This window comes from Anabrus simplex, chromosome 8 (assembly GCF_040414725.1).
Source record: "Anabrus simplex isolate iqAnaSimp1 chromosome 8, ASM4041472v1, whole genome shotgun sequence".
NCBI lineage: Eukaryota > Metazoa > Arthropoda > Insecta > Orthoptera > Tettigoniidae > Anabrus > Anabrus simplex.
Genome location: NC_090272.1, coordinates 94,335,030 through 94,361,449, shown reverse-complemented (window position 1 = coordinate 94,361,449; position 26,420 = coordinate 94,335,030). Strand labels below are relative to the sequence as shown.

At 40.2% G+C, this 26,420-nt stretch overlaps 1 protein-coding gene across 2 annotated transcripts in view; it reads left to right on the top strand.

The window, feature by feature from the left end:
* Positions 1-26,420, top strand: part of LOC136878841 (uncharacterized) — a 322,409-nt gene that overhangs the window by 285,081 nt on the left and 10,908 nt on the right. For both annotated transcript variants that reach the window (XM_067152369.2, XM_068229033.1), the window contains exon 14: positions 9,305-9,561. In XM_067152369.2, coding sequence (XP_067008470.2) covers positions 9,305-9,561 — 257 coding nt within the window. The remainder of the gene's footprint in view (positions 1-9,304; positions 9,562-26,420) is intronic.

The following is a 26,420-nucleotide window of genomic DNA, read 5'->3' as shown; positions in this document are numbered from 1 at the left end:
CATTTAGGTGGGGGGGGGGAGGTTGTGCAATAAAGTGAGGTATTAGTAAATTATTTACTACAATACTAGAGAAGAGGGTATTAATGATATTAGTACACTACATTTGCTTTTAATTACTTGAAAAATTAAATAAATGAAATTGTTGATTAATTTTTAATGCCCCTGACTTTGTAGGTTGGGGGCAGAAAGTGCCTTGTCACGCTAAAGTCGGTGCCTATGTACAGACAGACTGATTTTCTTAATCTTAAAAGCAGAAAAAATTGGTTACCTACCTTTAGCTTCCATTTTCTCGCCAATTTCCTCCCATACACGCTTCTCCAAACCACTATCCATATATTTCGAATCAGCTAAATTATATAAGACAAGTGTGTGCCTTCACTAATTCAATCAGCAGTTCGTCCTTCATTTTGGAAGATAAAGTTCAAACGTACACAGATAACCTCAGTACTCTACGAAAGCAGAGAAGCAGGAAGGCGCAATGAGAGAAATCACGTCCGTGAAAACAAAATATCGTTGGCGAGCGAATACGTATTGCCAGCACGGATCACGGAGAAGCACTGAAGGTCACGGCGAATGACGTCAACGGAAGTGTATGAACTCGTCCCTTCGTTTACATGGCGACGATATTTTATTTTCACGGAAGATGCCGTCACGTCACGGAGATGTGTGAATCAACCTTAAATGTCTCTTTTACAGCGGTGTAGCCAGGGGAGGGGATTACTGGGGGTTAGAACCCCTCCCCCGCATCATCAGGTTTTTTTATAAAAGAAATGAACAGAAACCGACAATAAACAAGTGGAAGTCAACTTAAAATGTTGGCTCTTTTGAATATTGAGACAAAAATGTAAAACCAGCAGGTCTCTTGAATTTATATTTTAAGAAGCCTCAAAAGTTGGATTTTAGATTGTAATCTGAACATACCATTCACCGTAAAACTATTTGTTTTGATCATATTTTTCTTATTCTGTGTTTTAATGCAAGATAGTGTAATGTACTGATAATGCAATTTGAATACCAACATATTTTAATTGTATCAGTGTCCTTATAATGACACTCGTGCATGCGCGCGTCACACGCACAGGCATTTTGTAACTATGATGGTTATGAATTTCATGTTTTTGGTCCGTATTGAACAGAGAATAATATATAAGTAATAATAATAATAACGTAAATGTTTCCACCTTTTCAATACAATATATTCACAAAATTACAAAATTATACGGTACTAGTTTCGACCCATCTAGGGGTCATCATCAGCCGTATTGGAGCAAAGATCATTTGTGGCGAAATCCTAAGACAATATTATTCCTAAGCCATATTTCATTTCAATACAAGAACTTACTGATTTCCATGATTATAATTTTTACAATACCCCATTTATACTTTATTCTTTGTTAAAAACCTCTTAGTATGTCTATTCCTTGTATTATTAACTATTACCATAACATCTCATTTCACTTGTTATTCTTTAAAATAATATTGTCTTAGGATTTCGCCACAAATGATCTTTGCTCCAATACAGCTCATGATGACCCCTAGATGGGTCGAAACTAGTACCGTATAATTTTGTAATTTTGTGAATATATTGTATTGAAAAGGTGGAAACATTTACGTTATTATTATTATTACTTATATATTATTTTGTAACTATACACACACACTCCAATCGGTTGATCTTGGCTATGCTACTGCTCTATTAGCCTTTCACCAAAGCACATAATAATTTCTGCGTCACTATCACTCGCAATACTCTGCGAACCGCTCAACTCACGTTGACTTGTTCAAGCAATACTTATAAGAGATTGTGATCAACGTCAAATATCCACGGCATATTATTTGTATAATATTATGAGCTACTTGTATTCAGTTTATAATTATCATTCTATCTTTCTTTCTTAATCCGTTTAACCTTCAGAGTTACTTGTTCCCTCGAACTTAACGAGGGATCCCACCTTTACAGCCTCAGGGGCAGTGTCCTGGAGCGTGAGACTTCGTCGGGGTTTACAACTGGGGAGGAGGACCAGTACCTCGTCCAGTTCGCTTTGCCTGCTATGCTGAACAGGGTCCTTATGGGAAAGGAGAAGATTGGAAGGGACAGACAAGAAAGAGAGAATGATGCACCCGTGGCCTTCAGTTATGCATTTGCCTGGAGGAGATTTGGGGAAACCATGAAAAACCACTTTGAGGATGGCTGAGGAGGGAATCGAACCCCCCTCTACTCAGATGACCTCCTGAGGCTGAGTGGGCGTTGTTCCTGCCCTCTTACCACTTTTCAACTTTCGTGGCAAAGCTGGGAATCGAACCCAGGCCTCTGGGGTGGCAGCTGATCACGCTACCCAGTACACCACAGAGACGGGCGTATGTTACAGAAGAATAAATAATAATAATAATATTATTATTATTATTATTATTATTATCGTATGGCATTTACAAGCGTAATCTGTAAAAATATACAATTAACATACAAATTAAAATATAGAGGTAATTAAACTAGAATGTCCAGCTTCGACAACCAGTCCACTTGCTGTCAATTCGTGCAGAGTCCGTAAACCGTCCTTAAATGCTGACAGTGGACAGCTCTCAGCAACATGAAGCAATGTCTGCTTCTCAGCACCACACTCACACGCAGCACTTTCACAATATCCCCACTTTTTCATCATATATCGGCACCTGCCGTGTCCTGTTCTGAAACGGTTGAGTTTCGACCACTCATGTCGAGGAAGATTGAAACCTGGCACTTTCTTCGTTGGGTCTTTAATCAGAAAGGCATACATAATCGTCAAATTTTTGTACATTTTACAAGTATTATTGTAACTCAATTGTAATGCGATCAAATATAAATGGGATTTTTGTTCCTGAACATGGTGGCAGTGGCCCCGTGCTTCTGCTATGCTTAGGTGGGACTGTTAGGACTGGGGAGTGTGTACTGCTAGATGTTTCGTCAGTAGCGCTCATGATGTCGGAGCAACAGGTGCACCCCATCATCACAAACGACCTACAGTTCCCTGATGTGTGTTTCAGATGGGTCCCTTGCCTTTTGACCGAAAGTCTATAAAGTTGAGGCGTTTGGAGGTTCATCAGAGGCTTACGGCAAGGTTTGCGGAAGAAGGTGATGCATTTCTGAGTCGGATCATCACCTGCGATGAAACATGGGTCCACCACTACACTCCCGAATCCAAACAAGCCAGTAAGGAGTGGAGGAGGAAACGGGAGGCAGCACTAGTGACAGCCACAGACTTGACTGTCAGCTGGCAAGGTTCTTTCAACCATGTGGGGGTTTTTTTTCTCGATCGGCGAGGCATTTTGCGGATTGATTTTTTTGCACGAGCGACACACAGTCGATGCTGCTTGCTACTGTGAACTGTTGAAAGAACCAACCGATTCGACAGGTAATTCTCCTCCACAACAATTCACAGCCCCATACTGCATATCTGTCTCCAAGCTACAGGAAATGCATTGGGCTACACTTGATCATCCTCCTTACAGCCCGGACTTATCGCCCTGCGATTTCCATTTGTTCAGACCGTTTAAAGAAGCTGTAGGTGGGCAACAATTTGAATATGACAAGAGAGTGGAACACGCAGCTACAGAATGTTCGTATAGGTGAGTGAGTGGACATGTGCTAATGCGAGTCTGTATTTTGTGAAAGTTTAACATTGAAGAAAGCCCTGTGGTGGAGGGTGACTCGTCTTAACCTTATAAGTTTCAAAGACAAGGTACGAGGGCTCAGAACATAGCATTCAATTTAAAACAGTTGTTAAGAATCAGTCGATGCAGTTTTGAGTGTTTAACAGTTACAAGTGAAAGACTATTTTAGAGTGAAGAACTGCCAACTCCTGCACCATTTTGCTGCGCATTTGTAGTAACACTCCCTATCACCAGTAGTGCTAGGATATCAGAGTAGAAGTACGTGGTATCCACAGAGGGCAGCATTATGGGTGTATGCGTTATGTGTTCTAACGGCATCTTACGTCAGGATACAGTTGGAAAAATAAAGTGTGGGCTATGCAGCAACTGGTTGCATAGTACTTGTGTGGACTTTAAAGACGAAGGTGAACTCTCAAAACGTATCGAACAGAAATGGTATTACCAATATAATGGTCCGTTATTGGACATTATAAATTTACTCATTCAGGACAAATATTTTAGGTTCCCTATGGGAATCAACATCTACATCACAGAAATGGTATTGTAAAAAGTGCATAGGCAAAGAAAGTGTAGCAAATGATACTCCCAACTTGGAACAAATGTTCAATCTCCTGATGGAATTTAACAGTAAGGTGAAGAGTTTATCTGTTCGGGACACTATGATGGCATTTCAACAGCAAACTAAAATAATTGAAGGTGGCTTGGGAAAATCATTAAATCTAGCTCATGAGAAGCTAGACGAGAACGCTCTTCTGATTAAACATCAGATAATCGAAAATTGCATGAAGACAACAACGGAACTCTCTCTTCGAAAAACAGTTAACTGATGCAACATGCTTATCAGTGATCTTGAACAATAGTGGAGAAGTAACACTGTGGAACTTCACGGGATCCTGGAAGTTGCGAATGAAAACATAGTTGATATTAAAACGGTGGGTCGCAGTCTGGATCTGGACATCCGCAATCAAATGATCGACACCTGTCATCGGCTGAAGACGTCTCAACACTAGAAAAATGCTGGAATAGTGGTAGAATTTGTTGGATGCATTGATAAGGACAATTTTATGGAACGACGAACGGTGAAGAGGAATTTGAACACGCAGACTATGGATTCACATTCAGAGACCCTATTTACGTAAACCATAGTTTAACAGTACTCGGAAGGAAGTTGTTCTCCGAAGCTAGAAAAATCAGGAAAGAAAAAACTGTGTGGGTTGACAGGTCAGGTGCAATTAAGTTGAAAAAGCAAGTGGATGATTAGGCTTGAAGAATAGTAAAGTAGATACCTAATAATAAAATTGTGAAAAATATGTTTATATGTAAAATCAGTTGAAGGTCTGGCCACTTTGTCATAAGATTTACAAAATCTATCAAATTTACTTTTTAATTATTTTTCGGTATGTCTAGTAGCAAGTATATTTCAATGTACTATCAAAATGTGCGAGGTCTAAACACAAAAACAGATATATTTTATAACATAAAAATTGCTGTGAAGGATTATTTAACTGTTAATAGAATTGTTTACAGAAAGTTATCCATAGGGGGCTTTACTTACTATATCAGTACAGTTCATTTTCCACCTAATTCTAAACTGGAGACATACTTGTCTTTTTACGAACTATTTGATGTACATTTTGTCCAGATATGATTATAAAAATGTACATAGCCAAAACAACTCAAGATTTTTTAAATATCTTAGTGGACCTGTCTTTGGCAAAATCCCCATCAAAATGGAGGAGCACAAATCCTTGAATCTCGTTTTCTGAGTTATCTTTCACCGCAACCTTATTTTGAACACTGACGAAGAGTCGATGGAAGACATGAAGAACCGTGGTGTGACACACGTCCGGCGCATTACGTGCAAGGTCAACAGTGAAGAAGTTGCCACTGGTGCCTTCATTGTCTCTTTAAAGTTGACAGTGTTGCCAGACAAAGTCAAGGTAACAACTTATAGTTGCGATGTGAGGCCGTACATCCCGCCTTTATGCGATGTTATCAGTGCCACAGATTCGGACATATGGTATCTCGTTCAAATCACTTTGTGTGTGGTACATGTGGAAGAGTAGCTCACGGCGCAGAGGAGTGCACAACTCTGTACAGGTGCACTAACTGCTCTGGTCTTCATTCTCCTCGGGATCCGAACTGTCCGACTCATCTGAGTGATTAATGGTTATGAATTTCATGTTTTTGGTCCGTATTGAACTGAGAATAATATAAGTAATAATAATAACAACGTAAACGTTTCCACCTTTTCAATACTAAAATATATTCACAAAATTATAAATTACACGGTACTAGTTTCGACGCATCTAGGGGTCATCATCAGCCGTATTGGAGCAAAGATCACTTTTGGCGAAATCCTAAGAAAATGTTCTTTTAAAGAATAACAAGTGAAATGATATATTATGGTAATAGTTAATAATATACCTTGTATATTCCTTGTATTATTTTAGTATTGAAAAGGTGGAAACGTTTTACATTGTTATTATTATTATTACTTATATATCATCTGAGTGAGCAGAAGATCCAGGAGATCAAGACCCTGGATGGTCTTTCCTACGAGGAAGGGGGCCGTAAGTTTAATTTCACTAATAAACCTGCCAGTACACTAGACTACAGCATGATAGCTCAGTCTTCCAGGTTCGTCTTTCATGACATCGTTACCCGTGGTGATCGCTGCGCCCAATTCGACTGTGGCTCCTGAGAGCAAAGTAGCAAAGAGTAAAAGCTCGAGGGGGGGGGGCCAACCTTAAACCACAAAGAAGTCTGTCCGGCTGGTAGTCTTAAGCCGGCACAGCAGGGGAGAAGGCTAAATCCCTCCCCCAGAGGTCGTCGAAAGCCGTGCCCACGCCGGCGGAGGCGGCATCGTTGACCAGGGCTGAGAAATTATCTCCCAGCCCGTCTGAACTCGAAAAGAAGGCAGAGAAGAGGAGCGCACTTCTCCTACGAAAGGGAAATCATGCCCTCCATCCATTTGCGTGCTCCCCTCGTAGGGTGACTTCCCGCCCCAGGAAGATTTGGCACTGCCGGTGGCTCCAATTAGCCTTCGCAGTGGCCTCCACGGTATGCACTAGCCATGCGTCTTGGTGGGTGTGCTATTTACCAACTGATGAGCCCAACTTAGCACACTGGGGCGAAACGTTGGCAGCCAGGAATGAGCTAGGTGGAAAATTTATAATGTCCAATAACGGACCATGTATGTTGATACCAGTCGGACCGTCGGCTGGGAAATAACTTACATCACACAAGTTATTCTTGCTGCTGCTGAGGAGTCCATTCCCTCCTTCTGCAAGACTCCTTACTGAAAACTTGTGCCTTGGTGGAACGCCGAAATTGCAGCAGCTATCGAGAAACGCCGTCGCGCTCATAAACGTTATCGTAGGCAGCCTACTGTGGTCAACTTGGGAACACTTAAAAAACTCTGCGCTAAGGCACGAGTTCTTATTCACCAAAGAAAGAAAACTTCGTGGGAGAGATGTCGTCTGCGATGTCACATACTCCATCTCAAGTGTGGACTTAACTTAAACGTATTTCAGGTATGCAGCTATCATCTGCTGTACCTGGAATTTCCATTGCAGGCACTATCGTCGCTGAACCACTCTCGATTGCTAACCATCTAGCTAGTCATTTTGCAGATGTATCCTGCTCCAGGAATTACCATTGTGATTTCCTCACTCTGAAGCAGTAGGCAGAACATCTTCACCTTAGTTTTGCCACTCAAGCTTCAGAGGACTATAGCTTTCCCTTTACAGAGTGGGAACTCGCAGCGCCTTGGCGCTTTGCAAGGACACGTCTCGTGGACCAGACAGTATCCATAACCAGATGTTGAAACACCTTAGCGAGGATAGTCTACTATATCTCCTTCGTGTGTTCAACCGAATCGAATCTGGATAGAGGCTGAGTTTCCGTCTCGGTGGCGAGAGGGCATAGTAATTCCTGTCCTCAAGTCTGGCAAAAAAATTCTTAAGCATGAAAGAAGTTAAGTCCTATTTGTCTTACAGGCTGCCTGTGTAAGCTATTTGAGAGGATGGTAAATTGCACCACGTGTAGTGTCAAGAGAAACAGGGACTCTTGTCAGAGTACCAGTGTCGTTTTCAAACCGCTCATTCAACCACTGACCACTTGGTACGCCTGGAGAGCTCTATCCGGGATGCGTTTCTCTGCAAACAGCATTTGGTAGCCATTTTCTTCAACTTAGAAAAGGCCTTTGACACCACATGGCGATATGGTATCCTTTCAGTCCTGCATCAATGGAGATTCAGAGGTGACTTGCCGGTATTTATTTTGAATTTTTTGCCCCTCTGTCTACTGCGGGTCCGATTAGGGAGGGCATATTCACAATACCACATTCAAGAAAATGGAGTCCCACTGGGTCGGTTCTTAGTGTCACTCTGTTCGCGATTGCCATAAACGGTATTGTCACTGCTGCTTGTTCAGCAGTAATACCGTCGCTATATGTGGACGATCTTGCTCTGCCCTATAGCTCGCAGAGCAACAATTATAGCGAGCTATTAGGGGAGTGGAGCAGTGGACCTTAGCACATGGCTTTCGGTTTTTCTTTTATTCACCCCCTGTGGGTGGGGATGGTAGAATAACACCCACCGTATCCCCTGCCTGTCATAAGAGGCGACTAAAAGGGGCCCAGGGGCTCTGAACTTTGGGGCGTGGTTTGGCAACCAGGGGGCCCTTAGCTGAGTCCTGGCATTGCTTCCCCTTACTTGTGCCAGGCTCCTCACTTTCATCTATCCTATCCGACCTCTCTTGGTAAACTCTTGTTCTTTTCCGACCCCAACGCTATTAGGTTTGCGAGGGCTAGGGAGTCTTTCATTTTCACTCCCTTCGTGGCCCTTGTCTTTCTTTGACTGATTTCATTTTTCGAAGTGTCGGATCCCTTCTATTTTTCCATCTGATTAGTGTTTTATAGGGGATGGTTGCCTAGTTGTACTTCCTCTTAAAACAGTAATCGCCGCCACCATTCTTTTATTCTTTCTGCCAGTTCAGTCAATGATAAGATGGAGCGCTCGCATATTACAGCGTTAGCTGAAGACAATATTTTAGAAGAATTGTATGCCTATGATTGTTCAAATTGATATAGTGATTGTGAATTGGTGGAAACTGAATGTGAGAGTGATAGTGGAAGTGATATTCAGCCCCTGCACGCTGTAATTTACATACTGTGCTCATTTATTCTGATGACAGTAATGTAAACATTGATGATATATTTGGAATTGATGCTGAAGATTATTTTATAAAGACAGGTCCACTAAGATATTTTAGAAAATCTTGTTGTTTTGGCTATGTACATTTTTATAATTATGTGCACTCTAGTATGCTCAGTAGTAAAATGTCCGGTCCACAGGGTACGTGACAAGCTCAAGCGTTAACATTGCATTGTATGGGAATGTCTGGGTACCAGGAAAAAAGTTCAAATTTTCCAGTATTTTACTTCAGAAATGTTTGAACGAAGTTCATCTGTATTATACTGAGAGGAAATGCTTCAAGCAAATTGTTGTGCATGCTATTTTCTAGTAAATTGAATCATGGGTACAACTTGATACATAAATAATATATTCTTAAGAGCCTCATATTCCTGCCTTCTGATTCTTAAAATGAGAGAAGGATGTTATTAGAACGATTTTTCTTTATTTCTGTTTAGGAGGTGAACATATCAAGAAAGTGAGTGTTCAGTACTGTGAATTGTGTCGCATGTACCTATCAAGATCAGATCAGTCGGAGAAGTCGCTAACAATGCATTGTCGTTCTCGTACTCACCTGACTTTTTATATGCGCCATCGTCGAAGAATGGAAAGGAAGGAGGCTGAGGAGCGTCAGATGAAGTTGCTAGCGAAGAAGAAGGCTAAGAATGAAACCCCCACTAAGAAAACTCCTCAGGAGCAAGAAGAGAATGAAGATGTGAGTATCCTCTTGACTCTTAATCTTAATACATAATTACCATATTTACTAGTGTATCTGCATAAACTTTTTTGTTAGTATTGGGGGGAACTGATTCATTTCTATGCTGTATATTAAATTTTAAACTATAAATTGTGTTAAAAATGTATCTTTGCAATGTTTTGCTGTATAGTTATGTCATGTACTAGGCAAATTCATCCGTACTTTTGTTTCACCCACAATGGCGTATGTAGCTCTAAAACATAGTACTGCACACACTGGGTAATATTTCAAGTGGGTAGAAAATAATTATATTTTAGTCGCTGATACATTGTCTTTGACCTCTTTGTTGAAATATATGTACGTATACTCCTCTACATGGAAGAGCCTCTGCTTTTTGATTTGTTCTTTGCTTTGTTTTATACTCTAGTTTTATATTCCGCAGGGACTGCTGAAAAAAAAAAACCATAGTTAGCAAGAAGGCTTAATTAGCAAATATACCATCTTACTTCTAGTAGAAAAGCATTTCTGGCCTAGTAGAGAAAGTGTCAAAGAAACTATGCCCTCAGAATGTAGAAATAAAATATCTCCATTGCAGAGTAATAATAGACTGCACAGAAATGAGAGTTGAACATCCAAGCTGAATTGGCCATAGAATGTATCTTTACTCACATTACAAGGGATGTTTCATAGGGAATTTTCTTATAGTAATTCACCAAATGGTATGATCAGCTTGAAATCTAAGTGCTACGGCAGAGGACCAGTGACACATTTATTGCTACTAATGATAGCGGACTGCTGTCTTTGTAAGAAGCTGGTGATTAGGTAATGGCCGGCGAAGGGTTCCCTGGAATAAAAATAAGTATGGAAGGTCATGGCATAGTTGTTGTAACGCCACCCTTATTGCATGATGGGAGCTTGACTGTTAAGGAAAGGAACAAGACTCGCAGTATTGTTAGCGTCGGAATGTTTTAAAACTTGTTGAAATACAGTAGAAGTCCGCTGTAGCGAGTACGGCATATAACGAGAACCCCATTATAACGACAGTTTTAGTCTGTCACTTCAAAATTCCTATATATAACGTGTATTATCCATCGGTTACAGCAAGAGCCCTATCATTGACGCATACATTATTACGAGCGATTAAGAGTGCATGATTTTTTCCGTTATCGATATTTATGCACCCAGCGATTGTATTGTATGCAATCAATCATCTTTGGTATCATTTCTTCGCTAGGTCCGCTAGCTAGTTCTCTCATCGACATTCGAAGGCGATGTCGGAGTCAATTATTAATAACCCCATTCGCCCAATTGTCAACTATAAACTTTCTCAGTTCATTCAGAAATTCTTACAGAACAACTGCAGGTTTTTGTCAAATAAATCTGTAAAAAAAACACTATAGAGCTGATCAAGAAATTAGATATCTTTGAAATACAACCCCATCACTCCATCCACTCGTTCGACATTACTAATATGTATCTAAGCATTTACACCAAAAATTGAATACCCATCATTGAAAGAAATCTAAATACACACAGACAGTTCCCTAAACAAACTTGAGATCGAAGACTTCATGAAGGTCCTGAAATTAGTAATTAGTAATAACTTCTTTATCTTTGACAGCATCATATATCAACAGGATGGACTGGCAATGGGGTCACCGGCTTTGGGGATCTTAGCAGAAATATATCTAGATTTCTTAGAACATACAATAATTGGTAACAATGACACTTTTTCTAATATTCTATTTTGGTCTAGATACGTCGATGATACTTTGGTAGTACTAGTCGATAGGACTACTAGTGCTACCTCTACTGCTGACAATTTCAACAATATTGATCCAGATATTAAATTCACCCTCGAGTCAGAATCCAGCAAACAAATTAACTTCCTAGACCTCACGATAAGCAGGCTCCCATCCTCCCTAACATAAAGTATATATAGAAAATCCACACAAACTGCTACAACCATAAGACAGGATTCCACACATCCTCGCACACAAAAATGCGCCACTTAAAACAGCATGGTCGACCACACATTTAAAATACCAATGTCAAAAACAAATTTAAAGAAAGAATTACTGTACACCATCGTTTCCATTGCTAAATTCAGGCATAGACTAAATGCAATATTAGAAAAAGGAACCCAACCCTATTGCATATTCTACCTTCACTTTCAACGAAAACATTTAGTATCACCAACATCTTTAAGAAGCACGATGTCAAGATATCCTTTCGTACTAACATTAGGAATCTTGAAATAATACACAACTCTTAACACAATAAACTAAAATAACACCTTCTTGAGGTCAGGGGTATACCGGTTTAGTTGGAATAACTGCAATTCCACGTACATAGGACAGACTGGACGAAATTTCACAATCAGGTACATAGAATACGTCAATGCTATTAAATACAATAGGTTTTCGGCAGTGGGCCAACATAATTATGCACGACGCGAAACATACTTCTACCACCACAGACCAAGGCTTGGAGATTCTCAGAACCTTCGGAAAAGGCCTTCTCCTAGATGTCACCGAAAATTGCTTCATACTCATCGATCAGTTTTTCAACCCCAATTTAAACTTTCAGTGAAATTTCTGAGAAACCCAAGGTTCTTACGACTTTCTTATTACTGTTCTTAAAGATGTTAAGTTTAAGAGAAAGCGTTAGATCTTCCACGCATTACATGACACCCTCCCTTGTTATACGTCCCCACCGCATAGCCCTCAATACCCGCCCCCAACAACTCCCCTGTAGGTGTTTCCTCTCCAAGCCCCTCCCTTCCGTTCCTCCCCTCTCCAAACTACCTCTACCTACAAACCTGCTCCAGTTGTCAACTCGTCTCCATAGAGTAAGCTTCCTGGCACGTTGCAGCAAGGTGAATTCTCACACTTGCCTAACTTTCTATAGCTTTGCTTCATTTGACTTACCCTCCATATTAAAATCAGCTATCCGTTTTCTCTAGGTTTCACGTTCCGCTTGAACTGAGGAATCTCGGTCCTACATATCATCCTAGGACCTACCTGTACACTAAATCCCGTCGAAAAGTTTATTCAGACATTTTTCAGCGGTTGATGACTTTTTCTCCTAGGATTAAGCACGCCAGTATACCACATTTTTCATGATGCTAATTTTCAGAATTTCAGAACAGTTTCATTTGTTTGTCTCTTGCAACATGTATCTAAGAAATAACAACAAAGAGTGCCTTTTGAAGCATTCTGTTACACCTTAGTCTGGGGGCTGGATAAGATTTGTGGCATTTCTGGGTAACAACTGAACAATGCTGTTGCCATCCTGCTGCTGGGAAGGTTTTTAGATGTCAAAAAAGACGCAACACTGGGGACAAATTCATCTTTCAAACATTCGGTGGACAAGGCAGTAGACATCTAGGAATTTTTTGGTTTTGGTTCAAGGCAGGAAGAGCATTTGCCTAAATTCTTGCAAAACTCTGGGTTTCTTAAATTTCCCTCTGCATATAGGCCACATTCAGTGAGTTTCAGAAGCATTACTGCAGAGCAAAACTGTCAGGGTTTGTTCATTTTATGCCCAGGAGCACTTGTTTAATTTCTTGAAGGAAGTGATTTTTTTTTTGGGTAACATTTTAAAATTCGAACCTGTCTCATCCACATTGAAAATCTGATCTTCACTGTATCCTTGCAGAAATTCGTCCATTTTGGTTTTGAAAATATCTGCAGCATTGACATCGGCAGATAACTTTTCCCCACAAAATTTACTTAATGCACGCCATACCTATTTTTCCACTTTTGTAGCCACCCTGCACTGCCTTTAAACCCCTTACCCACCTCACCCATCAGTTTGGGTATCATCTTGTTTTTTTCTTGAGTAACTGGTCCAAATAACTCCATTCTCTCTGTTGCATAAACCATAAACACACAGCCTCATTTATTTTATCATTTTGATGGGTCTTCATAGTTTTCTTGTTAGGCATTTTGACCCGTGCTCTTCATACCTATTTTTCATTTTCACCCAGTCAGAAACAGTGGAAACACTAACACCAAAATCTGCTGCCACAGTATGAAAAATCTCACTATTTTTTAATGCTTTTAACTGCCTCTAACTTTTCTTCTATCATCACAACCAGTTTATGCTTGGTTCACATGGCGCACAATAGAAAAACTCAGCTTAAATGTTCAGTTACTATCACACAAACACATACTGTACTACCGTGCAGTCAATGTCAACAAAGAAGATAATCAAAGTTATCTGTGTGGGCACATGCAGTGGCAGTCAGTCAAATTCCATGCTATTACTCATCCCCCTTGTGTAACCAAAAACTTTTCCGATTGTTTCAGTTAAGTGGTGTGTGTGGTTTTTTTTTCTCCGGATAACGAAGGTTCTGCTGTAATCAGCTGTGTGGGGAAACTATACAGATAGGAACGTGATTGTAGCAGGTGATCTCAGTTTACCAAATATCAAGTGGGAAGTTAATGCGAATGACAGGAAGCATGACCAACAAATGGCAAATAAGTTCAATCTGGGAAGGACAGCTTAATCAGAAAGTGATGGAACCAACTCGGAGGAAGAATATTCTGGACATGGTGGTGGTAAAACCAGATGAACTCTGTAGAGAAACTGAAGTCATAAATGGCATTAGTGATCATGAAGCTGTTTTTGGTGTTGAAAATAAATGTAATGGAAAGGAAGGTAGTCTGTAAGACAGTGCCTTGTGAATTATAAGGCCGAAAAGAGCAGCAAGCAAAATATTTTATTGTTTACAACTAATGAAAGAGGTTGGTGTTCATAGTGGAGCAGGGAGCAAAGCAGCCAGCAGTGCGCGCTAAAAGTCTTTGCAGTCAGGTAGTGAATGATGGACAAGTTGTTGAAATGGACTTAATTACTAAAGGGGCCTGTTTCCACTTTCCGTAAGGCTCCTAAAGGTAGAAGATACTGTAATGGTTGTCGAGTCCTCCATGCTAACTCGCTACGCGCCGGGGCCGTCACCCATCGCCCCACCCCCCTTGTGCTCGAGCGCACCAATCCGCGAGCAACGCTCAAGCGCTGGGCCGGCCCTTCTCACTTCTATCTGTGGTCGCGCCGCAGCGAACTACGGAAACGACTGGAATACTAATCTGGAGTCTTCTATTTCGCGAGGTCCCTCGATCCATCGAACATTCGGACTGTTCCAGAAGGGCTGGCACAGGTATAAAAGAGCAGTTAGTTGCCTACAGAGTTAGTCAGTGAGAGCGAGTCAGTGAGAATTGGTGAGCGAGAGTTAGAGAGTGAGTGAGCGGAGAGCGCAGTCAGTGGTAGCCTGGGCTGAGATGTCAACCTGATCGAGTATCAGCCTGTTGGAGCCGAGGACTCGTGACTGTTCCCCTGACGTCGTGTGTGTGTCCCCCTTAAGGCTGGCTGCTGGAGGAGAACCTGGAGTGTTCTGGAGCGGCGAAGAAGGGAACACTAGGAGACGACGTGCGTAGACCGCGAACGGAGTTCGGCGGACAGTGAACAGCGGATACTACCTCGACCTGCGAGGCTGAGGTGTAGGCTGTGGACCGTAACAGCGCTAACGAGTGTGACTGAGTAACTGAGAGAGTGTTCTGTAAATAATCGATGACTCTGGGTATGTGTGTGTGTCATTGTAGATGGAACATAAGAGAAACTAAGAGAGAGAGCGCGCGAACCGTAAGTGTGTAAGTGTACTTGTGTAACTTGTAAGCTCGGCTATCGCGTGTGTGTGTGTGTGTGTGTGTGTGTGTGTGTGTGTGTGTAAATCTGTAGTTGTAGTGCTTAGTTAATAAATCTTAGAAATAGGTTGCTACCAGGTGCTGTACGCATTTATTTATTTATCTACCCTGCCAACACGTTACAATACTATTACAACATGTAGAACTTGTACAGCAAACCCATTTCTATACCCTGATAAAGGCTTTGAAATGTGTTGTGCATTTCAAAATTTCCATTGCCCTGACAGGAAGATTCGTGAACCAAGTGTATAATAATTATATCAAATACTCGTCATAGTTGAATTCCTTCCAGCGAGCTGGATGGGATGTTTAAGAATGATCTGCCTCAATTTATTACAGTCCTGGTAAGCTTCTTTTCTCTCTTAGGGCATCCCATGTTTCTCCTCTCTTCTCTTAGTCATCTTTTATCTGATCTAACCACCTTTATCTAGGGTGTCCAATTGGTCTTCGTCCCAGAACAATCTTTTCAGAATATTTGGTGTTAGTCATCTGCATCCACTCAACATGTCATAGCCACTTCTGCCTTGCTACACTCAGCCTTTCTTCCATGGTCAGGTTGATGTGCAGGTCTCTGCGTATCTGATCATTCCTAATTCTGTCCTTCCTTGTTTTCTGTACAGCTGATCTAAGGTACTTCGTTTCAATCTAAGAATGAGCCTCGGATAGAAGAATAAACCTAATTTAGACCAAACTCCACAAACACTATATCAAATACTAACCATACAAAAATTGATGGGCAGTTTTTAGAGAAAGCGAAAATGCACCAGTTGCACGGTAAATATCCATTAACCGGGCGAGTTGGTCGTGCGCGTAGAGGCGCGCGGCTGTGAGCTTGCATCCGGGAGATAGTAGGTTCGAATCCCACTATCGGCAGCCCTGAAGATGGTTTTCCGTGGTTTCCCATTTTCACACCAGGCAAATGCTGGGGCTGTACCTTAATTAAGGCCACGGCCGCTTCCTTCCAACTCCTAGCCCTTCCCTGTCCCATCGTCGCCATAAGACCTATCTGTGTCAGTGTGACGTAAAGCCCCTAAGCAAAAAAAATATATCCATTAGTGAATTTGTCATTATAGATAATTATAACTAGTGGTAGTGAATTATGGAGTAGGGGAAAAACTGAATTACAGGCAGATTTTATGCATATAAATTATAGTGTTTAGTGATATTATTGAAGACTGTATCGGGCGAGTTGGCCGTGCGGTTATGGGCAGGCTGCTTTGAGCTTGCATCCGGGAGATAGTGGGTTCGAATCCCACTGTCGGCAGCCCTGAAGATGGTTTTTTTTTTTGGTTTCCCGTTTTCACACCAGACAAATGCTGGGGCTGTGCCATAAGTCCACGGCCGCTTCCTTCGAACTCCTAGCCCTTCCCTATCCTATCGTCACCATAAGACGGTCGGTGCAGCATAAAGCCACTAGCAAAAAAAAAAGTTAAGGCTGCTGTTGTCTTCTGCCATTTTTATACTAAAACAAGCAGTAAAGGATGTAATTTTTAAAGATTAAATAATTACCTGCAATCTCCTCTGATGAAATCTGGTAGGAATGACTTGTTTATATTTAACTACAGTAGGAGTCCGTTGTAGCGAGAATTCATAACGGTGAAAAACGCGGTCGTTATATCCAAATTTTCGTAAAAGTTGGGAAAACCCCCATACACATTAATATTGGTTTGAAACGGCAATCAGTTTGTTAAAAGGTTGAGTTTTTGCAGATAATATCCACACTATGGCTTACAAGTTTTGTTATTTTTCGACATCTGATACTGCGTGAAGTTTTGTGTTTAATTTCAGTCTGAAAAAAAAATATATAGTATCACTCCGGAGGTTGAAAATGCGCTCAAGAGCATGAAGAAAGGAAAGGCAGTGGGCGTAGATGAACTAAGTGCAAATATGCTGAAAGCAGCGGGAGTTCCAGGAATCCAATGCCTCTATAGACTGCTCAACAAGGTATGGGAGGAAAATACTATTCCTGAGGACTGGAAGATGGGCATCATTGTACCTCTGTTCAAGAAAGGAAGCCGACGAAAATGTACTAATTACACCGTGGTATCACACTACTGTCTCATGTCCTGAAAATATTGGAAAAAATAATAGAGACCAGAATCAGAGATATTGTTGAACCAATTTTGGAAGAAGAGCAGTATGGTTTCAGACCAGGAAGGTCAACTACAGACCTTATATTTGCAATTAGGATGCTAATGGAAAAATACTGGGAGAAGAACAAGCCTTTATTCCTAATATTTTTGGACATTGAGAAAGCATACGATAGTGTACCAAGGGAAAGAATTTGGCAATGCATGAAAGAATTTCAAGTGCGAGATAGCCTCATAGACAAAGTGAAAATGTTGTATAGTGGGAACAGAAGCTGTATTCAAGTAGGATGTGGTTTGTCGGACTGGTTTGGAACAAAGAGAGGAGTGCAGCAGGGCAGCTCATTGTCACCACTTTTATTTATTATTGTAATGGATGTAGTAATGAAATCTATTAAAAGGAAAGAACATGGAGATATCAAAGCCTTCACATTTGCAGATGATGTTGCGATCTGGAGTGACTCAGAAGATGAATTGGGAGAAAGAATACAAAGCTGGAATGAGGAGTTTAAGAAATATGGTTTAAAAATCAGCAAGACAAAGACGGTGGTGATGAAAGTGTATGGGGAAGGAGCAGAACCAATAGTCATGTTAAATGAAGCTCAACTGGACGGCGTTCCAGTTTTCAAATACTTGGGTAGCGTTATATCAAATGACAACCTAGCAAAACATGAGGTGAACAATCGAATCAATAAGGCAACACAATTCTACCACCAGGTAAGACACCTGCTGTGGGATGAGCAAATACCCATGAAAACAAAAATGACATTGTACAAGTCCTGTTATACACCAATTCTTACATACAGTCTCGAAACCACAACACTGACCAATAGAGATAATTCCGAACTTCAGGCAGCTGAAATGAAATTCCTACGCACTATGATCCAGAAAACCAGGAAAGACAAGATTAGGAATGAGAAAATTAGAGAAGTAGGAATAGACAGTTCTCTCCTAAATAAGATTCAGATATCAAGACTGAAGTGGTTTGGTCACATGAAGAGGATGCCAGTAAACAGAACTGCAAGGAAGGAATTTGACAGAAAGGTAGAAGGAAGACGACCCGTGGGAAGGCCACGAAGGAAATGGATAGATTTAGTTAAGAGCGATGTAATGCTGAGAGGTCATGATTGGGACAAGTTGGTGGAGGAAGAATGGTACAAGGACAGGATGAGATGGAGGAGGCTCATATACCACACCCGGGAAACTGGAGATGGTTTAGGATGATGATGATTCCGAAGGCCTCTGTGGCAAACACGTCGGATTTCTTCTTCAAATAGCATCACCTAACCTATCTATCATGAAATCCTAGTTCAAGCGCACATAGAGAAATAACCTTGCTACAAATTTACATGGGAATAGCGTTTCCAAAATTTAACTAGTTGCGAGAAGATATAAACTATCCTCTGAAATCATTGATGTAGTCTGCCATATCTTGAGGTGTTTTACATTTGTACTTAATTTCAGTATATAATATTAACATTAAACGATTGTTTACTTCAGCCTTTATTTCTAACGAGTTAACAACTGCTATCGGCCACGTTATTTACGAATGTAATACGAAAACGTGTTATCCTCTTTCAATTTGAATTTTCTTTTAGAGAACAGCAGTCGACTGGTTTACTAATAGACTCCGACATCGCCTTCGTCAAGGTGTAAAATAAAAAATACTTAGTTGTGAATCTGTTAAAATGCAATACAGACCATGAAGTTTATTTTATGTAATCGCCTTCAAATGTCGAGAGAGCTCGCAAGTGTACATAGCGAGAAAACTATACCGAAGGTCTCATTTTGTGGCAGACACTTCAGTTTTCTTATTGAAGCAGTATCACGTACTCTAACTTACCACATATGTACCATGAAAACATATTAAGCGCCAGTAGAAAAGTGATAACATTCTCGCTGTAAATTTACATAGGAATAGCCTTACCGAAATTTAATCAGACTCGAAAAAATATAAACTAACCTCTGAAATCAGTGATGCACTGTCAAATTCGGGGGTGTATCACATTCTTACTTAATTTCAGTGTACGGTATAACATTAAAATTAAATGATAAGTTTTCTTCAGCCTTTATTTCTAACGAATTAACAGTTAATATCAGCCACATCATTTACGCATTTATTACGTAAACATGTTCTTTCATTCCTAATTTTCTTTACAGAACAGCAGTTGACTGGTATTACTAATTGACTCTTTATTATTATTTTTCTCCAGATCACAGTAACCAAATACCCATTCGATCCATTGAATGAGAAAAATAACAATGTTCAACCTAAGCCACCAACTCCACAAACAGAAATTGACAAAACACACTACTAATAAAATAATAACACCATAAATAAATAATAATAATAAACAGAAATAAACTACCAATAAAAATAATACTACCCGCAATAAATGATAATAGTAGTGATCATCCCAAACGTACTCCTTAGACATGCCATGAAGCCCGTCGGATACCCCGGAAACGCGACCCCTAAAGATAAGGTCACCACAGTAGTCATCCTCGGTATCTTCATGCCACGTCCATCGTCTCCCCTAAATACTCCTACTACTGTCCGGCCGCGTCATCACCCCTGATGAGAAGAAGGCCGCCCTCCCGATGATGACACGACCGGCCCTATCCGTGAGGTCCTAATGAAGGCCTCACCAACCCTACCAGATGACAATGCTTTTTTTCTCACCATTCTGTTGCGGCCATCCCCGTGAAACTGGAGCCGCTCTCCTCCCGTCTATCTCATATCTCCCTTCTTTGGAGTGGGCCCGTCCCACCCCGTCTTTTTACGGGTATGTCCTGCCCTCCCTTACCCATCCTTCCTTACCAGCTCCCACTATGCTTGAATAGTGAGATAAAAGCACCCGCTCTACTGTATACAACCCACTATCCATAATATTAATTATAGTAATAATAATAATAATAATAATAATAATATTAATATTAATAATAATTTATGTAATAATAATACCAACATATTCATAGTAATAATAATAATAATAATAATAATAATACTGACAATAATAATATGAGTACAACTGTTAGCTGTATCAGTCACTGTCTCAAGGTTCTTAGCATACTCTTCACGTGTCCTTATGTACTCAGCACTTTCGTCACAATCATTGTTCCCTGACCTACTCCCGATCGATACCAAAACAGCAACATTCAGCATTTCCATTCCAACCCGCCATAACATAAACAAGAAGACCCTGCCTTTATGAAATCACATATCAATTACCCAACTCCACATGCTTAACAATGTACTCCACACCTGTACTCTCCTTCCCATTCAATTTTATCATACTCTCTCCTTCCATTGCCTAAGCACTGCTTATTACTCACTCTTCCCCTCAACCTACATGCCTATACCAATCAACTACCCTCTTGTCCACCCTCTAACTCACCCTCTTTCATTCTGCTCTCACAGGACTTTTTTACCGCACATAAATACCTGTTCAACTCACCCCCGCTTTCCCACTGCTTAATAATCCATGTCAGTATTGATTGCTCGTCCCATCTTCCCAATAGTTTCTTATGCTCGGCACTCAATAATCTTTGCCTTATCTTACTCATTTCTTCACAGTTACTTAATAAATGAAAATAATCATTTACTCCCCGCAAAGTATACACACAGTTTTGTCCCTCCCTTGCAGCCACCCCTTATTCCTATGCAATCGTAAGAGCCACCACATCATCCCATACCTTTTAGACCTGTCAATGAATCTAATATTCATCCCTGCTATCTCCTCTGTTTTCGTCAAAACATTCAGCGAATTTCTCAGTCTACTTTCCCCCAATAATTTCTGCCTATTAATATCTCTAATCCTCCTCTCAAGGATCTTCATCCCTCTAACTTCTGTCTTCGTCCATACCACCCCCCACAGGTGTCCTAATCCTATCATCTCCAAATATCCCTTAATTTTTTCTAGCCATCCGCCCTTATACATGCTCTTACTTTGCTGTTCATACGCTGCCTGTAAAACCCTCCCACCTTCCTGTCTTCTTAAATTCATCCAGTATCTATTCTTTTCACACCCTCCAACATCGCCTTCAAATGTCGACGAGAAACCTGCCAAGTGCACATAGTGAGAAAAATGTACCGTTCCAAAGATGATAGATCTCATTTTGTGGCTAACGTTTCAGTTTTCTTATTGAAGCAGCGTCACCTGACTTAACAATACTGTATATATCTTAAAAACCTCTTTCAAGCACCAGTACAGAAATGATAACCTTTTCTCTATAAATTTACATGATAATAGCCTTTCCGAAATGTAACCAGACGTGAGAAAATATAAACTAACCTCCGAAATAAATGATATACTCTGCCATATCTTGAGGAGTATCCCATTCTTACTTAATTGCAGTATTTAGCATTGAAATTAAGCTATTGTTTACTTCAGCCTTTATTTTAACGAGTCAACAACTTGCTATCGGATACGTTATGTACGCATTTATTACGAAACATAGCGAGAAAACTATACCGAAGGTCACATTTTGTGGCATACACTTCAGTTTTCTTATTGAAACATGTTCCTTTTTCATTTTTCTTTACGGCACAGCAGTAGAGTTTTACTAATAGACTCAGTCTTCGCCTTCGAATATAGACGAGAGAGCTGGCTCGTGGATATAGCAAGGAAACTATACCAAAGATGATCAATCGCTTGCAGTATAATGGCTGGCTGCATAAATATTGGTAACGGGAAAAAATCTTGCACACTTAATCGCTCGTAATAACGGATGTTTCCATGATAGAGCTCTCGCTGTAACCAAACGATAATACACAGTTTATTATAGGACTTTCGAACGGACAGAAAAAATCTGAAGTTATAACGGGGTTCTTGTTATATCCTGTACTCGCTATAGCGGACTTTACTTTATTTACATTTTCTGCATGTTTATGGGTGTTAATAACAGACTTGTTTTATTGCTATTAATTCTGCTCACAAGCAAAATCGTACTTATTGACTAGGGTTAACCTTTTAAATGCTGAGTTACCAATTGACTGTTTGGTACCTCAGTGCTGAGTTTTTTCATTCGTATGTAAAATTGTAGAAGCCTCAATTTTTAACTTATCAGCAGGGTGATTAGCTTAAAATGTTTATAACTGTTGGTTGTTTATAAAAATCTAAATGCAAATGGAAAATCCTACACTTATGTTCAATATAATTTTTAGAGAAAACAAAATTATACTTACGTGCCCCTGCGTGCATTATCTTTATACAAAGTAAAGAGCCCAAAATAATATTTCCTAAAATCTGTAGGCAACTAATACATGTAACTTAATAGAAGTATATAAGTTGATTTTTTTAAGTACTTTCCAAACCTGGAATGTGGTGATAGTTAAATGTTTTCTACTGATTGTTTGTGATACCGATATGTTCCAACTATCTGCACCAACTCCACTGGCACAAAAGTTTCTAAAAATCAATGATTTTCGGGATGTCATGAAACACTACTTGGCTCTCAGAGCCTGTCATGGTTATCTGAAACTCTGGTGAAGAAAAGTAATCCATCCGCCACAAAATCAGCGATAAAATAGCTTTTGTACTCACCGTATTTTTCTTCTTTCGTTTAGGAGGCAGCTCTGTTTCTCTCTCACATACAATATTTTGGCATTCTCTCTATCACTCTCACTTTCTAAATCGCTTAACAATTCCTTAAAATTGATTATCTCGAACATCACTTTCCGCTGTGGTTAATAACTGAAAGATTCTGTGATCCAAAATAACATCGCTGCAAGAGCAACTAAATTGTTGTTCTGCCATGTTTGTTTACATTACAGATGAACTCCAGAGACATCTATAATCTCTGGACAGTTAGTATTGCCATCTGTTGGGCATTATGTAGAACATGCCAGAGATCAAATTCGCACTCGAAAGTGAACCGGATAACTCAAAAAATTAAAGTTCTCGCGCACCGTCTATAGACGGGCGTGGCACTGGTGGACCGGCCGCCTCAGCCCGTCTATAGGCAGGCATAGCACTCATCGGGTTAATGGTGGTACAAGTGAGCGAGTATGCTCAGCCACAGCAGACTTCTCAGGTTGGGTCAGGCGACAGTGTTGTTCTTTCAGTTTTTGTAGTGTTAATGCCATATTTGGGGGGGAATATCCTGGTGGGGGGTTTTTTTTTCAACTTGAGTAAGCCTGCATCAGTGTACCAAGGGAAAGAATTTGGTAGTGCTTGAAACATCTGCAGGTGCAAGACAGCCCTGTATAAACAATAAATTTCATAGTTAGGTTCATTTTGATGGATATGACTTACTTTTTTACAAACTTTAGTTCTTCCTCCACTTAACCATTGATGGATTGATCGATCGTTTTGAGTACACTAGTGTCCGTAGCATAGCTAATGTAGAATGTTAGTGAAGCAACATTAGAATTGCTTAACAGCATAGATTTTCACAGTAAGTTTGCTTTGGAAAAAGAGATGAATAAATCTATCATTTACCTTGATCTAACCATAACTAGATTTGATGATCATTACAAATTTAAAATACCAGGTATTCACAAATAAAGTTATGGTATTCAGCACAGAGTGTAACGGTCGTAGGAGTCTGAAATTTCGTAGGTATACTAAAATATGCACTCGTGAATTATGCCACAGAAATTATTAGCTCCAAGTTCTGCAGTAGGCAAAAATATGGTGCTGTAAGCAGTTGGAACGTGTAATGTTCTGTGACTGACATAAAAATGTTCGTTTGGTAGAATTGCGTCGTGTCAGTTCCTTGGTTGTTGGTTGGCTACTCATGTTGATTCCTTTTGTGAAGTGAATCTTCGTTGTACGAGTAACGTAAGAAAGTCAAATTTTTCCTTGTGAAATGTAATGCCTATTGGGAAGAGACCGTGGTGAAGTTGTTTTATCAAAATGACAGGAATAACGATGCTGCATTGCGGGAATATCGCCGACAGGAACAGCAGAAGAGGTCCCATGACAAGTAATGGGCTGAAGAAAATGATTAAGAAATGTGAGGAAACTGGTGAATTAGGTGTTGCACCAGGAAGAGGATGGCAGCCCATCCCCATGGATGTTGTTGAAGAAGTTGCTGTAGTTGTACCAGGCTGTGCAGCATATTCTAATTCTGTAACCAATGCTCGAACGGTGTCGTGTGAATTGTCACTACCCCGGTCAACATTTCACAAAATTTTGTGGTGCATTTTACACTGGTATCCCTGGAAACCTCAAGATGTTGTACAATACCCTTTGGTTTCTGGCACGTGTGGAAGTGGACAACATTGCCAGAGAATATTCTGTGGACTGACGAGGTTCATTTTACTCTTGGCAGATGCAGTGAATGCACAGAACTGTCACATGGGATTCAACTCCTCCAAACATTGTGCAGGAACAACCAGTACATTCAGGCTTGCATGACTGTTCAATGTGGTTTTACAAGCTCCTTCATTCACAGGCAGTTTTTCTTTGAGGAGAAGACACCTGTTAGGTGTACAGTGACATCTGAGCATTATAGGGACCTCCTTGTGTAACATGTGATTCCAGCTTTACAGAAATGCAACTGTGACCAAACCATTATTTTCATGCAAGATAGGACAAAACCACATATCGCTCGCCAAGTGAAAGAATTGCTTCAAGAAACGTTTAGTAACAAACGCATTATCTCTAGGCATTTTCCAGATGTGTGGCCTTTGAAGTCCCCCGACGTAAATTCATCTAATTTCTGGTTGTGGAAATATTTGAAAGATCGTGTCTATCAGGGACATGTCCGTTCATAATGATCTAAAGGCTAGCATATGTCATGTTGCTCTGCTTGCATCAGATATGCTGCGGGCAGCTGTTGACCATGCCGTGTTACGAATGCAGCATGTTGCTGAGTTTGGAGACCATATTGAACAGTGTTTGTAACTGTAAATCCTAGTAAACCTTCCAGAACCACTGTTATCTTGTGTTTGATCCTTCCTGCCTTTTTTCAGGACTCTACAATCATTACAGCCCATGCTGTACAACGCTGAATACTATAACGTTAATTGTGGACACCTAGTATATAGGAAACCCACTCAAACATCATTCATCCGGGGAGATTCTGTACACCCCAATGCCCGGTTTCTTCAATTCTTATGTTAAATTTTACTTAACAAATGTTAACAATTGTAATTAATTTAACACTTCGTTTAAAAGTGCCCTGTTTCACGAACACATTTCCAACATTTGTTACGAAACAATTGTTAAAGACAAATTAACTTATTTCCGTGAGATTTCCGAACGCGTTTGGCAGTGAGCGTCTTTTGTTTATTTACATAAAGCGCTCCTAGTGGTTTGTTGAAATAGTATTTTGTCACACAGACACATGGTTGACATTATTATAGGTTATGGTTAGCAGAGACCGATAAGACGTAAACATGTCAAGTAAGAGGCAACAAAAGCGTTATTATGATGAATGTGAGACAAATGTTGTTATAGTTTTAATTTAAAATTATGCGAGTGTGCCTAAAAAATGAATGAACGGACTGTTATATCACAACATTTGGTATAGCCTATTCTTATAATCTTATCACCGTGAAAATGTGATAATTGATGTGTTTTGAATGATTTTCGGGCATTCTTTTATTTGCGGGTAAGATAATGTAATGCGCTGTTAATGCTGCAATGGCAGCAGGAATTCTTTGCAGGATTCTACACACTCTTTCCTTGCACTCGTAAACAAAGTCGCCTAAAATGACATGGAAAGTGTCTCAACCATGATACCTAACAAGTAGAGGCCAGACCCTGCGGTCAAGCGGTTTCACTGAGCTGCAATGTACAGTAACTCGCGTATAAGGGTTTAAGTCAATACGCTGTCGTTTTCGGAAAAAAATGAGGTCAGATGTCATTACACAGAATCCGTTTTGGACAAAGTGGAGGTGATAACGCTAAAAGGTGAACAAATTTTATGTAAGGCATATACTTGGGAGTTGCATCACAGCGAAACGGAGTGATGGCGTAGTAGTCGCCGTACTTGTCTGTGAACATCGTAGACGTGAGATCGAGTCTCGTCACAGCTATAATTGTTGTACAAAATAAATGAATATTTGAGGGAACGTTGAGATGATAATTGGAACAAAAATATTGCGCAAATTGCAGTACACTGTATTTTCTAC